This window comes from Drosophila suzukii, chromosome 3 (assembly GCF_043229965.1).
Source record: "Drosophila suzukii chromosome 3, CBGP_Dsuzu_IsoJpt1.0, whole genome shotgun sequence".
NCBI classification, from domain to species: Eukaryota; Metazoa; Arthropoda; class Insecta; order Diptera; family Drosophilidae; genus Drosophila; species Drosophila suzukii.
The window spans coordinates 76,521,455-76,536,584 of record NC_092082.1 but is presented as its reverse complement, the minus strand read 5'-3'; the positions used below and the strand labels follow the sequence as shown (position 1 = coordinate 76,536,584).

Genomic DNA, 15,130 nt, shown 5'->3' with positions numbered 1-15,130 from the left:
ACAAAGGGAAAACTCACCCGCTGACATGTTGAGACGTTTGCGCGCATCGCGTTTGGAGTAGAGGAACTGGAAGCCCGCGCCCAGTTTCTTGGAGCCCGTGGAACCACTGTTGGCCCCCACTCCACTGCCAGAAGCTCCTCCCGCTCCACTGACAGCAGCCGCTCGGGCAGCCAATCCTGGCGAGCGGTATCTCGCACTCTTGGCACTGCCAGTGGCCGAAACGGTGGACAAGTTGGAGGGTGTGTGATTCAAGGCGCTCTGTGACTTTGTCTTGGGCGTGCTGGTGATGGGTGCACCCACTCCGGTGGTGGGCAGTCTGGGCAGCGAGTTCGTGCTGGCCACCACCTGGCCGGAGTTGAGACTCCGTGGCAAAGTGGATCTGGCACCGCCAAACTGATTGGAGGCCGCTTCATCGCTGGAATCCGTCTCGTAGATGGCATCCGGCACGCTGGAACGCCGCACATCCTTGGTAGAATCGCCACCCAGTGAGGAGCCCGCCGAGGAGAGCCACGGCTTGGCCGGCGACGCCTCCAACTGATGGTGGTGGGCATCGCCGCCGCCGATGCTGCCGCAGGAGCGGACGCGGTCCAACTGCTCGCGGCTGAGGCTCACCTGGTGCTGGCTGAAGAGGAGGTCGCCTGCAGATCGGCGCTTTGCCACAGCCAAAGCGGACGCAGACGACGAGTTATCCCTGTCCAGTTGGCTCAGCTGGCTGAGCCTCGTTCTGCTGTCGCCATTAGCCAGTAATGCCGACTCAAAACTGCCGCGCCACGAGAACCGCTCGTAGTCACTGGCCACTCCACACTCCTCGCTGGCGGTTTCCGAGTGTCCGGGTATGCCGGAGGATCCTCCTCCAGATCCTGCTCCTCCTCCCGCTCCTGTTGCTCCACTAATCCCTGGATGATGCACGGTGGCCTGGTGCAGATGCATGTGCGAATGGGGTGTGCTTCCATCCAGCAGAAGATCATGAGATCTGCTGCGCAGCTTGAGCTGCTTTATGGGCATAGCCCTTAGCTGCTCTTCCACTTCGTCCTCATCCTCCGTCGTGGTGGCCGATATCTTGGCCTGCAGTCTTCGATGGTGCCGCTGTCCTTGCGGCGATGGTGTGGGCGTCTCGTTCCCGCTGCTCACCTCGTGCATCAGAGCCACCAGCCGGGTGCCGATGTGCTGCATTACCTTGGCAAACAGTTGCGGGGATCTCTCCGTTGAGGGCTCCGCCTCCTCCTCCACCTCCTGGGCAGCTTCTATCTCGGGTTCTCCACCCGCGGCCACCTTGCTAAAGGAAGCCACCAGCTTCTGGTACACCAAGGCCTCCATGGGCACACTTTGGCTCTCGTCCAGGAGGCCACCATCTCCGCGATCGCCTTCCTCGTCGATCTCAAATTTGTTAATGATCTGCTGGCAGCTGGCCGAGATCTGAGCCTTCAGTTGACCCTTTCGCTCACCGCCCTCCAGATCAGAGCTCGTGTAGTCCGAGGAGTCGTAGGAATCGGACCACGTGTCCTCGCTGCTCAGGTACTCAACTATTTCGCGCACCTGCTCATCATTTATGCCCGGCACTGTTTTCATCAGTCGTGTTAGCTCGTTTTCGAAGTAGGCCAACTGAGCTGGCCGGGATTTGGCCAATCTGCGCTGGGAACTGGGCGTGGTGCTCTGGACCTGACCCTGATTGGGAGTGGTGGGCTTACTCTGTTGTGCATTGGCAGTGGCTACAATCAAAGTCTTGAAGAACTGCCTCATCTTGCTCATCATCAAGTTGGTCTCCTCATCGGAACTCCAGTTGTTGAAGCTATCTTTTCTTACCAAGTTAGGCAGTGTTAGGTTCCTCAGTTGGCTGGTAAGGGGAGTGGCAGCCGCAGCTGCTGCCGAAGTGCTGGGCAGATCCATTTTGGCCAGACTAATCTGACTATGAGCCGGTTCCCGATCCTCACTGATCTGCTCCAGAGCCGGAGTTGGACTCTTCGGTGGCTCACAATCTGGAGCCGCCTTTAGCAGATCATCGTTGCTGCCCACGAAGCCACTATCCCGGCTGTGGTGGTGCTGTTGCTGCTGCTTCTTGGCCTGGGATTGCATCTGTACCTGGCTACCACCACCTCCACCTGGAGTGGGTGTCCGGCACTCGGAGGGTTCCAGATCGTGCAGCTTCTTTTCGTCCAGGGAGTCGTGGCGCTTGCGCAGCTGCTTCTTGCGCTTGATGGTGTCCGAGGAGGAGCCATCCGAGGCTCCAGCGTTGGCCAGATGGATCACAGTGTCGTCACAGCCCGCCTCCGATTCGGATGTGTCCTCCACAGTGGCGGCAGCTGATCCTCCTGCGGATGTAACAGTGGCATCCAGGGTATCCGTTTCCGGCAGCAGGAGATTGTCCAGGGAGGAATTGTGACTCCTGGGCGTTCCCCTGGCTCTCACCAGTCGCTTCCTTCGCTGGCTGGGACTGGGATGACCTTCACTATCGCTGCCCACACTGCCTCCACTCTCATCGCTTTCCGCCTGATTGTCTGAGCTATTAAAACCCATGAAGCCGGAGAGGAAGTACTTTTCCAGGCGGGAAGAGGCCAGATCGGAGGCTCCACTGGTGTCCAATAGCTGATCCTCATGCGGCAGGGAGTCCAGACTCTCGGAGCATTCGGAACTCACCTCGGAGGCGGTGTCATCCCCGCGTGTATCGATGGAACTCATCACCCGGCCATCGCCCAGGCCAAAGAAGAAGTACTTCTCCAGTTCGGAGGCACTCAGGCGGTGGTGGTGCTGCAGGGTGCGCTGCCTCCTTCTCTCGGCAAGATCCTCATCCTCCAGCTCGGCATCTTCGTTGTCCGCCCGCATGGAGGCCACCTCGCTCTCCTCGCAGCTCTCCTCCACTATAGTGTGCAGGGTGAAGTCAATGGCGGATCTGTTATAGCCCCTCAGCTCCTCCTCCCTGTCCAGATAGCCATGACGCCTGGCTCCTCCATCACTCTCGCCCTCCGCATCCTCCGAATCCGTGGCCGTGGGCGTGGTGGTGGCAAGCTCCTCGTCCTCATCCTCACCCCGCTGACTCAGTTCCTCCACCCAGGAGTCATCATCCGCCAGACCATCCTCCACACTGATCTCGGGCACAGCGGGCGCATCGTTTAGCGAGTCCACACTGTACGATTCGCGATCGCTGCTCACGAGTTCCAAGGCGCGAAATGAGTCACCAGCAAAGTTCTGGCCAAAAGAGTTGCTGCTGGTGGGGCCTTTGTTGCTGGTGTTGCTGTGGTGTATGTTGCTGCTGTTACTGCTGCTGCTGTTTGCCATTTCGTAATCGCCAGCTGCACTTTCATTGTCTTTGGTGATCATGACCAAACTGCGATACTTGGCGGAAAGAGAATTTTTGGGCGAAGCCAGTTCGCTGGGCAATGTTGCAGGTGTGTCAGGTGTTGCTGCTGCTGCTGCTGATGCTGCTGCTGCTCCAACTGATGATGCTGTTGCACTTGGGGTATTTTGCTGATGGCTACCGAATATCTTGTCGTAGTCACACTCGTTTTCACCACTCACATTTGAATTCACACTCACTACGTCACTCGAACCGCTATTCCACGTCTTTTTTTGTGCTGCGAAAGCGTCATTATTATTATGGCCAAGTTCGCTGTTGTTGTTACTGGTGTTTTCTTTATAGCTATTATCGTTGTTGTTCGTGGTATTGTTGTTGCCGCCTTGGAGCGCCGAGCGTGGAGCAACCGCAACGTTTAACATTTCATTTTCGACTGGCGACTCCAGAGACTCCGGTTTCGCTTCAAACCGATGATATTGCCGCTGCTCGCGAGCGACATTTGCAGGTAGCAATTCCAGAATGCTCTCTTCTACCTGCTCAGGTGGGCAGCCCAAACTCGCCGGAGTTGCCGAGAGTGAATCCAGCGAGTAGTCACTGTTGTTGTCGTTTATTTTGCATGCTTGACTGCATGTGCCGACCCTCTGTTCAGTGTGCTCGGTTTGCTCAGCTGTTCTGCCACTCTGCTCATCGCTATTTGCCTTTACCTCTGCTTTTTCGTTTACCTGCTCTGGCCAGCAGGTGAGACCCAGCTCATTAGAGGGGCTTTTCCGAGAAGGGCTGCACTCGTCGGGTTTCCCTGGACTACCTGAGTGGGTGGCAGCCACATGAGTGCCATTGCCATCAGCACTTTTATCACTCTTGGACAGCTGCAGATCCTCATTGATTTCGGCCACTCCCTGGCGCAAACGCTGCAGCTTCATCTCCAGCTGGGAATTCTGCTTGTGCAGCTCCAGCAATCGGTTGACATCGTTCGAGATGCTGTGCAGCTCATCGCAGGCGGCCAGGGCATCGCTAGAATCCATCACCTGGCTGTGGCAGCGCTCTAATTGCTGATGATCCCCCTCGTCTGGCAGCGATCGCATGTGCTGCAGCACCACGCCGGCGGAGGCGTCATCCGTCTGCCCGCCCACCACTACAATGCAGTTGGCCAGCTCATCGCTTGAGTTGGCAACACGGCGTTCACTTTCATCATCATCCTCCTCCTCATCGTCACTCGATTGGCAATCACGTGCAGCCGGCGCATCCACCTCCTCCTCCTCCGCTTTCTTGGCCTCCTCCTCTAGCGGTTTCACATAGTTCAATACAATCCCACAATCCGTGCGCTCGGTATCCGTATCATTGTCGGATGAGTCTTCTAAATTGGCCTCGGAGGAGGACAGTGAATCACCCTCGGTTGAGGAACTGCGTCTCACCCGTGCTCCAGGCTGTCTATTCACTATGAACACCTTGTTGAATCTCCTCCTCTTGGGCCGGCGATCCCGCACTGTGCCCGTATCATCCGAGTCACAGGATTCGGAGCTGGAACTGGAATTAGAGCTGGAGCTACTGGAGCTGGAGTTGCTGGTGGTGCTGTGGTGGCGCTGTTCCTCTGGAAGAACCACTGGATCTTGCTGCTCCTCCATCATTTCCGCCACATTGTAGCTTCTCTGGGTGGTCTTACGTGGTTTAGGTTGCTCCTGTTCCTGATTCCGATCCGGATTCTCCTCCCGATCCCCCTCCTCCTGACTGCTATTGCTGCTGGCCTCATCTGGACTGCTGGCCGCATAGCTCTCGCTCTGCAGATGGGCAGTAACCGAAACCGAAGGCGATGCCGATGCCTCATCGGACATTTTGATGTGCTCTATAAGTCGATTGGAGGACAAATTCTTGGCAATCTCCGCCGCCGCCAACCGCTGATCTATGTGCTCGGGGTGCTGGGCTCTGGGTTTGGGATTGGTATTGGGATTGGGACAGCAACTTTTAGCCACATTTCCAACAGCATTTTCGACTGCAAGTCCGCCGAAACGAGTTATTACCGCAGGAGCCGCAGCTCTAGTTGCTGTTTGTGTTTGTGTTGCTGTTGTTGTTGTTGCTGCTGCTGCTGTTGGTACTTGATTTTTATGTATATTCGTTTCCACTTCTTTGTGGCTGTTTTTACTGGCCAGGTAGGTTTGTGTTGTTGCCCCTGGCTGGGTTTCGCATAGATTTCGGCTCTGGTATTTGCTGGCCACTCTCAGAGCGCTTCCCTTTGTGGATGTCGCTTGTGTTGCTGTTGATATTGCTGCTGCCGCTGCTGCTGCTGATGGGCTCTTATCTACACTGGCAACATGTGCCTGAACGGCGGGCACTGGCAATGTGCCGGTTTTATCATAAACATTACACAATCTACCCGTTGTGGGCGTTGCGTTGTTGTTGTTGCTGTTAATCTTGGTGTTGCTGCTGCTGCTCTTGGTGTTGCTGTCGTCGCTCTCGCTGTTGTTGCTGCTGCTGCTGCCGCGACGCGCGTTGCTCGTTTCTGGTTGCTCACCCGTCGGCGAACGCGACGCTACTAAACTTGTTGGCTTTGGCTTGAAAGCATTGCTGGCCATTTGTTGCTGCTGCTGCTGTTGTTGCTGGTATTGCTGTTGCTGTTGCTGCTGTTGTTGCTGCATCGAGTTGGCAGCTCGCTTGGGACTGGCCAGCGTTTCCAGACTCCGTCCCGCAGTGCCATAGCCCGAGGTACTGGACGAGGAGGAGGAGGATATGGTCGAGCAGAGGGACTGCGTCATCAGCGATCCCAGCGAGGCACTCAGCTCTGGGGCCGAGGACTTGAATCCACCCAGGCCCAATCCTCTCAAGCGCTGCGGCATCATGGGCGGCGGCGTGGTGGGCAGTTGTTGGTAACTCTTGCTGGTCACCGGCGGCGTTGCATCAAACATGTTGCTGCTGGCCGCTGCAAATTGCTGCGAGTAGGCTGCAACTATGGCGGCAAATTGTTGCTGGTGACCGGCTGCCTTCCACAATTGCTGCAGACTGGCGGCCAGCTGCTCGTCCTGTTCCAGAAGGGGATTACCGGCTGCATCGGGCCAATTGGGATAGGCGGCCATGGGCACGGGAATGGGCACAGGCACAGGGATGGGCACATACTGTGGTTGCTGCTGCTGTTGCTGGTTGGGATTGCAGCTGCATCGGTTGTGGCTGTGGTGGTGGTGATTCTTCAGGAAACGCGTCTTAATCCGGGTCTTCATGCTCAGTGGATGGGGAGGTGGTGGCACTGGTGGTGGCGTCTGATCGGAGCTGGTCTGGGAACTGCTCTCGGTGTTCAGGACAAACTCCTCATCGGTGCCCGTGTCACTCTCCCTGATCCTGGGGCAATAGGTGCTCCTCAGTGGCTGGGTGCGTCTCTGGACCAGCGGAGAATCACTATCGCTGGACTGACGCCTCACACGCGGCGGTGGAGTGGGCGTTGCACGGGCTGTGCTATAAGCAATCATCGTTGTTGTTGTCGTGGTGGTGGTGGAGATCATGGAGGGCTCAAAGTAATCCCAATCACAATCCTCCACATTGCTCACAATGCTGTGACAGTGGTGCGTGGAGCAGGATGAATCCGTGTCATCCTCCTCCTCTTCCTCTTCCTCTTCTTCGCCGTGACAGGAGGACGATGAATCCGAGTTGAGGAAGACTAACTTGAACTCGTCGGCTTCAACGCTATACTGCGACTGCTGCTGCTGGCGTCCGTGTTGAGTGGAACACCTGAAGTCCAGCTCCGATGACGATGACGTTTCCATGGCATCGCCCCCTCCTAATCCACCGGTATCACCGGAAACCACCGACAGCTGCTGCTGCTGCACGCCTGTGAAGTAGCCGGGGATGAAGTTTCGGGCAAATAAGTTCGGAGGCAACCACTTTGACGTTGACCAACACCACGAAAAGGTACGCAAATACCGGTTATTAAAAAACACACACAGGTGAAATACTGGTTAGCCGGAGGAGGGTGAGTTTTTCCACACCAAAGTTATGGGTTGCAGATGGGTTAGTTTGGGCACAAGTACGGGTGGTTGTTTAACTTATAGCTAGCATGGGTTAAGCTTCGTTAGACCGAAAAACCGCAGATATTAATAGATACCAAAGGTTATACACACACAAAAGCAGGCAGTTGGAAGGAGTGTTAGTCATTTTATCTAGCCCAATTTATAGATTGTTATCTAGGCTGTGAATGTTTCTAGGGCCCATACACACCTTGTATTGAAATCGAATGTGATTTCACTAATATAATCAATTTAATTGATATTCCAGTACTAAGCAGGTACATTCCCCATAAAATAGAGTATTAATTTCTTTTTATAAGTAAGTATTGGCTTGTCAAAAGAAGTTTTAATCTAATAGTAAACATATCATGTGTCGTATTACGTCTGAAATTGTATTGCTTATTGAATCGTATAAACAAATGTATTTTATTTGTTTCACTGACTAATACAATACCAATACAATATTGCCATGCAATAAACCTTTCGTTTTCTGCGAACAGGAAATCTAATAGCATATCATGTCAACATTATGGGGAAATTCAAACCAAGATCAAAACAGCACAGCCAGAACCAAAAAAAAACTTAAGTGGTTTCCAAAAAGAAAAGCCACAACCTCGAGGAAATGAAAGCATGTTATACTTTTGAGCTACTCACTTCATCCTGACCAAAATTAAACATTCCCAAAAACATTTCCCCTGCCGTTCAAGTAGCCATCTTGACAGGAAGCAGTTCAAAGACTCTTGATTGATTATGATTGTTTGCCACAAGCTTTTCTTGGCAGGACGAGGACTAGCAAAAATTTGCCAAAAAGCTTTTAAAGTTGCCAGCATCGTCATATCCTACTCCTCCTCCGCCCCCTCCCCATGGAGTATGTCAAACCCCGCCCCCACCCCCTTTCGCTTGGATGGGTGCACAAACAAAAACTGCAATAGCGGATGCACATAGCGTCAATCCCTGGCAGCCAGAAAGTAAACATTTGATCGGGGCCCTCCTTGCACCAGGCACCAAACACACTTCCTTTTTATCCGTTTTCAACACTGAGAGAAATTTAGAAGTCTATCTCCTATAAACAGTTGGTTATTTGCAGATTTATGATATTACCGAAGATATGTTTAGGTTGATTTGTTGATATATAATACTTTGGTAATCCATGGTATTTATATAGTAAATGAATATATTTATACATGTTTAGAGTGGGCCATTACTTTTTAAAATAAATTTAGTCAGTTAGGCCCGATTAATACTTTGGTAATCCATGGTATTTATATATTAAATGAATATATTCATACATGTTTTCAGTGGGCCATTACTTTTTTAAATACATTTAGTCAGTTAGGCCCGATTTCTCAATGTCATGTTAAAGTTCTAGTTTGATATCGATCAAAAAATGCTAACATGAGGTTAAATTATTCGGACAGACAAATGTGATGTTAATTTTCAAACAACAAATCCTTTCAAAACTTTCAATTTATTGACCAAAAAATTTAACCAGAACCTAACCTCTACTTAAAAGTTTTGAGTCCGATAAAACCAAACTTGAAATTGAGAAATTAAATTCATCAGAAACACAAATTTAACTCAATTACAGAGTTACTATCATTTTAATAAATAAGGCCTTGTTGAAAAAAAACATTAATAAGACCATAACATATGTCATTAATATAGAAACCCAACTGATTTAAACATTTTCCTTTGTGTACTCAAAAATCGTTCCCTGACAGCGAACAGCGAACAATTTTGGGCATTCACAGAGCCGTACCCACATCCACATCGGAGCACAAAAGGTGCAGGAGATAAGATTAACGCAACAGTTTCGGCAGTCCAAACATTCCAGTGGGTGGCGCCGGGGCTTTGGTTTGTCCGTGGGACCCGGATTGTGGAATCCTTCGAGGCGACAGCCCACCGCATCTCGAATCCGCACGTAGACACACGCTGCGTTGGTGGTCACAGAACCAGACGCCCACAAAAATCGCCAAATTGAAACATAACAAAAGCCGGCAAAGGCGTTCGGCGGTCCTTGTGCCCCTTCTGCCCCCCCGGGAAAATCCTCTGAAAACTCTTGATGCTTGGGAAAAAAAAAACGCGTGTGGGCGGGAAATCGATTTATGAGTTGCCAAAAAATTATCCCGCCAGCCCACGGCAAGGTTTTTGTATTTTGTTTCGGTCCCGTTCCCGAAAATCTTTTGAACCGCGCCAACTTTGCTCTTAAATTCGGTTCGTCGGTCGTTTGTGGTCATGTCGCCAATAGCTTCGGGGGAAATTTAATTCAAATGGAGAAAGAAAAGTCTGCTGTGAAAAAGGCGAAAATTGATGGAATACTTTTAGGAACTCGCCTAAGAAGTAAGCGAGAAAAAGTGTTGCATTCTTTTGGGATTCGCCTTTGAAAAGCCAATGACCAAAGAATGTGTGGGGGAAAGATTTCCCCAAGGTCACTCCAAAACAGACTGCAAAGTGCTCTAATTGCCAAGTTCTTTGACTTTATTATTTTTTTATGGTTACTTTTTATAATAAAAGTTGAAAATAAACTTTAAGTTGGGTATAAACTACTCTTGTACACCTTTTTCTGCTATGCCATATATACTCAAAAGATTAGTTGTGTTGTTTGAAACGGATTTAAATCATAAGCTTCAAGGAACAATATTTAAGATTTTAAGAAATATGTATTTATATTAAAATTTTGATCTGTTTCATTTAGAAAATGTTATTTTTGTTATACTGTAGTTTTTTATAAATCTTGCTTTAGCTAAACTATATTATCTATAAACGGAATCTTGATTAATTCTATAAATTGTTACAAGTTTACTTTCCTAAAGGAAGGGAGAATTCTGGTTAAACAGGCGTGGCTTGACAATGACAAGCAAAGGAGCGCCCACCTTCAGTCCCAGAAGGAGCTTAATTAATTGAGCGAAATTAGACGGAAGACGGCGAAGCCCTTCACAAAGAGTTTGTTAGTGGCCCAGGCCATCCCCAACCATCACCCACCAACCATCATCAGCATCAGCATCAGCATCAGAAGTAGCATCAGTACGGGCATTAGCATTACCATCACCAAGTTAATTACGCTCCCAAACATACACTTAGCTACACAGATACAACTACAAAGTGGGCACTGAGAAAATGCCAAGGAACAAAGATCAAGAATAAAATATCAATTGATTTTCTTGAAAATATAAATAGTAGTAATAGTAATTTCCAATTAATTAAGCAATCTGTCACATTGGAAAAAGTAATGTTGACTACATGCAATAATAAAAAACAGCCTATGGGCGTTATCGCACTTTTTCGAATGCAATAAAGCCCATTTGACTTATTTTACTGGACGTTATTGCATGTACTCGGTAATATAATATCAATTTTAATTTTCTGAGTTTTTATTTAAGGACTCTAACTGAATGAAGGGGTCTCCTCTAAATTCTAGAATATTTTATTTTAGACTTTTTCATAGATCTTTCTCTCAGTGCTTTACATGGGGACAGCTATTAGCACTAACCTTCTTCGGCGGCCTTCTCCTTCTCCTTGCGACGCTGCAGCACGACCTTCTTGAAGACAACCGCCGCGGCCTCCACTGCATTCTGCAGCTCCTGTTCGCCCAAAGTGCTGGTGTGGGTGGCCTCCTAATGGGAATATAAAAAAAGTTTTACCCTTTAAGCCTACTTGTCTCCGGGCCTTTTATGTTCCACTCACCGCCGAGCTGTTTGGATCGCCCTGTTGCTGTTGCTGCTCCTTGTTGGCCGAGGACTCGAGGGATTTGCCGTTGACCGGCTGCTCCGCTCCAGATCCTTGGCCCTGGTTATCCCCCTGGGGATTCGGCGGATTCTGATTCTCCTCCTGGGCGGCGGCGACTGAGGCTACTGAGGCGACAGGAATTTCTGTTTTTTTCAGTCGCATGGCTAAATCAGAGTTTCTATGCATAAGCTGTTGATGGAAGGAGTAAATGTGCTGGGGCGTGCTACCTGTGGGGGCGTTAACGGGAAGGGGTGCAAAGCGTTCATCAATCGGGTGCCGGAACAAGCGCAGCTACTCAAGGTTCTACCAGGGACCGCAAGAATTCATTAATCAATCAATTAACTAATTGGCCGTAAATACAGAGTTACTTATGCGCAGGCAGACACTACTTTGGGCAGCTAGGGATGGGGCAACTATTTCTTTATAAATATGTTTTTTGGGATTATTATTTTTGCATTAAATTTTGACTGTCACATTACTCATAATTGAAACCTATTATCATTACTTTATTGTAAATGGTTTGATGTAGCATGATAACGATAAAAAGCTTTTCTATAGTCATGATTATAAAGCGATTTTTTGAAAAAGTATATTATTAATATCGTGGACTTTATTATGTTTGACTTATTTAAACGTAATTATTATTGTCATTATTATCATTGTCATTTTCTTTAAAAATATAACAAATACAGAAATAAAGCAATATATTTAGCAATGAAAATAAAATATAATAACTTTAACCAGTCGAAGCTAGTTCTAAGTTATTTTTAGTTGTGGGAGTTATTTGATTATTATTTGTTTTTGCTAGCAATACGTGTGCAATTTATATATACTACATAATATATACTAACTACATTTGATTATTTTTTTTGTTTGTAATGTATGTATATTTAATATGTCTATTTAAATAAGGATCGAGTATGTTATGAATCAAAACTGGTGAAGATTGGTGAAGATAAATGATGGGTGCTTGATAACAAACTGGTAATAATTGCGGTCCCTGGATTCTACGGATGCGTGGGCGCAGAATGCAACCATAGCTACTATCAAAAGTATCTTCGGTACTTACCCTCCTCAGCCTCTCCGATTCCCGTGCGACTGTTGCGTCGTCTCGCCTGGGGAATCTTGGAGGTGCCCCTCGTTTTGTCCAGGATGTCAGCCAAGGGTCGTGGGCTGGGTATCTTAGATATCTCCGTTTTCTTCGTGGGCTGTTCAAAAAAATATATATACATAAATAAGATGTATGCTTTATGATACTTAGATTTATTCTAAAAACTTCAAGAGTCATCCCACCTGTGTGTCCTTTTCGGGATGCGAGAAGGATCGTCGTGTTACCGGTTTGGGAGTGGTCTTAGCTCCCGAATCCTCTGAAACAGAGCGCATCTGCTCGGGCTTTCTTCTCTCGGCGGCGAGGCTATCGGAGGCACCTCCACTGCTGGAGGCACCTTCGTTGCCGGAACCCTTGCCACTGGCATCCGAGACCTGTGAGAGCTGGGCCAGTTCCTCCTGCTGCATCTGCAGCTCCCTGGACTGCCGCCGCCTGAGACGATTGTGCATCAGCGGAGTGCGGGGCAGAGCGGCTCCTCCATAAAAGCCCTGTGGAGTGCCCATATCGGGATAATAGGTGGGCACACCACCCGAACCGCCACTGGCTCCCAGACCCACGCTGGCACCTCCTCCGTAACCCGAATCGGCCAGGACATTCTCGGCACTGTAGATGGGTCTCTGGGAGGTGTTCTGGTAGCTACCATCATCCGATCCATTGTTGTAGATAATGCGAGGCTCACTGCTGAATCCGGCATTGTAGTTCCGCTCGTACTGCACCTCATCGGACTCCAAGAAGCTAGTGGCACTATCACCAAAGTAATCCACGTATTCCGGACGATTGTCCAGCTCCTCGGTGACATCGGGAAACTGATGGAACTGCTGCTTGGCCTCCCCGAAGGTTCGCTCCTCCTTGAGGCAATCCTGTCGCACCAGTCGACTGGGTGATCGACCACCTGGTCGCTGCACAGTTGTGGGAATCTCCGGCAGCAATCTTCTGTTCTCCGGATGTGCCTTGGTATTCGAGTACTCCTCGTTGCTGTGGCTGCGCACCTTGATCATCTTGGCATGCGGATCCCGGGAGTGATGGATGTTCACACTCTGGCTGCTCGAGTACTGCTCACCACCACTGGGACCTCCGGTGCTGGCCACACTGCCTCCACTGCCTAGATCAGTGCCTCCCACGGCGGGTACATGGGGCTGGGAGAGAAATTGTCGGGGATTCGGAACGCTGGGGAAGAGGAAATTCTGCTTGGCCCTGGGCGAGATGGGCATGAATTTCGCCGGCGGCGTGGAGTGCACTGTGAGGGTGTTTCCACTGTTAAAAGCCTCCGGATTGGGCAGCGTCTGTTGACGCATAAACTCCGGAGAACGTCGAAACTGCGGGGAAGTCTGTCGCTTTGGCGGCGATGTGGGCAGTAGCTTCACATGCTGCTCGGGATTTGGGAGCGTGGCCTGCCGCGTCATCCTGGGCTTGGGCATGGGTCCCACATCCTGCTCATCGCTAGCCATGCTGGAGGCCTGTGATTCGTAGTTCAGAGGTGGAGGTGCTGCCGCCGCCGATGAAGGTGCTCCCGTGCTGGGCAGCAGCTTGGTGCGATGATAGGTGCTCGGTGGCTCTGGGAACGAAGTCTGCCGCATGAAGGGCGGATAGCGCTGCTGCTCCCCCGGCGATCTTTCCGGGGAGCGACTGTACAGGCGGTTCGGGGAGGTGGACATGTAGATGGCCGGAGTGGGCTGAGCTGGCAGCGTGGATTGGCGGCGCACCTGCAGCCGATGGTGCGTGGGCGTGACCTCCACTTGGGGTTGCTGCTGCTGCTGCTGTTGCTGCTGCTGCTGTGCGTAGTTGTCGCAGTCACCTACTGTAACACCCACACCCATTCCCATGCCCGGCATGGTGTTCATGTGGATGACGTCGTCGCTGTTGTAGGCGCTCGGATAGAGCGGACTCTTCTGCAGCTGATGCGGCGATGTGGGCGCCGTTAGGTTGACGGAGTTGTAGTTGGCCAGGTTGCCACCACTGCCGCTGAGCGCGGGGTCGTTGTTCAGGCTGCTGGGGAGCGTAGACTGACGCAGGACCCTGCGACCCAGCTGCCACTTGCTGCTGGTGGTGGGCGTGGCGGTGCCACTGCCACCGTAGCCGATGCCGTGCGTGGGCCGCGGCTGCGGGGGCAGGTGGTGCTGCGGGTGGTGCTGGTGCAGGGTGGGGTAGCTGCCCGCCGACTGGGCCTCAATCAGATGCTGCTGCTGCGGATACAGGTTGTCCGCCACCGGCTGCTGCGAGTTGGGGTTGTTCGGGTCGTCCTCGGGATCTGTCGGGGAAAAGGGTTATTTTAGTATTCCGTAGAAAGGAAGAATACAAATATAATCTAATTTTGGAATCCTATTTTTACTATTTCTTCTATTTCTATCTAACTTTTGCGGAAAGATATTTTTCTTTTCGTATCTATTTGCATTTAAAAAGGCTTTTATCCATGAATATTATTAGATATTAAAAATGGTTGCCTTTATGATTGTCAATCCTTGAGGTCCCTAATAAATTAAAGAATTTTTAACATTGATTAGAAATTGGAAATACTTTTCTTCGATGAGATGTACACAACTTACATTCAATTAAATGGATCTCATGGATCTTAGATTTGAGTGGATAGCTTCATATATATTGAGTACGATATTTTAATTTCAATATGCAGACATTTAGTTTTCAATTTATCTTTTTTCCAGTGTAGTTATATAGTTAAGGTTCCTGGAGTGTGCATTTTAAAAATGTATTTATCTCATTTTTCTTAGTTGTATTTAAGTCAATCAAACCTTTTTTAATACAAATTGATTTGTTAACTTATTATTTTTCACACTTTTTACATTTCCGTACATTGAAAACATTAAATTGTAATAAAAGTAAAATTCAGGAAGTTCTATTTCTATCTATACTCACTCGATATGGTCCAAGAACGTCGGATGCTCTTCCTCAGGACGTCGCTGGTGGTCAGATGGTCGACGGCACTGCAGGATCCCAGGGCATAGGCGTCCTTCAGCCACTCGCCGCTGGCCGACTGTATCTCCCTGCAAGAGCAACAACATTGCC

General features: G+C 49.8%; 2 protein-coding genes across 6 annotated transcripts in view; one reads left to right on the top strand and one right to left on the bottom strand.

Moving 5' to 3' along the window:
* UQCR-C1 (Ubiquinol-cytochrome c reductase core protein 1) overlaps nt 1–15,130 on the top strand; it is a 289,718-nt gene that overhangs the window by 200,916 nt on the left and 73,672 nt on the right. The gene's annotated exons all lie outside the window — the stretch shown is intronic.
* The window catches only part of btsz (bitesize), a 60,520-nt gene that overhangs the window by 8,575 nt on the left and 36,815 nt on the right, over nt 1–15,130 (bottom strand). For 2 of the 5 annotated variants that reach the window (XM_065867238.2, XM_065867239.2), the window contains 6 exons: nt 14,981–15,108; nt 12,295–14,357; nt 12,071–12,209; nt 10,960–11,228; nt 10,766–10,889; nt 18–7,100 (listed from right to left, as the gene is read on the bottom strand). In XM_065867238.2, the coding sequence (XP_065723310.2) occupies nt 18–7,100; nt 10,766–10,889; nt 10,960–11,228; nt 12,071–12,209; nt 12,295–14,357; nt 14,981–15,108 (9,806 nt within the window). The remainder of the gene's footprint in view (nt 1–17; nt 7,101–10,765; nt 10,890–10,959; nt 11,229–12,070; nt 12,210–12,294; nt 14,358–14,980; nt 15,109–15,130) is intronic. The other 3 variants (XM_070996259.1, XM_070996260.1, XM_065867241.2) reach the window with 3 other exon arrangements.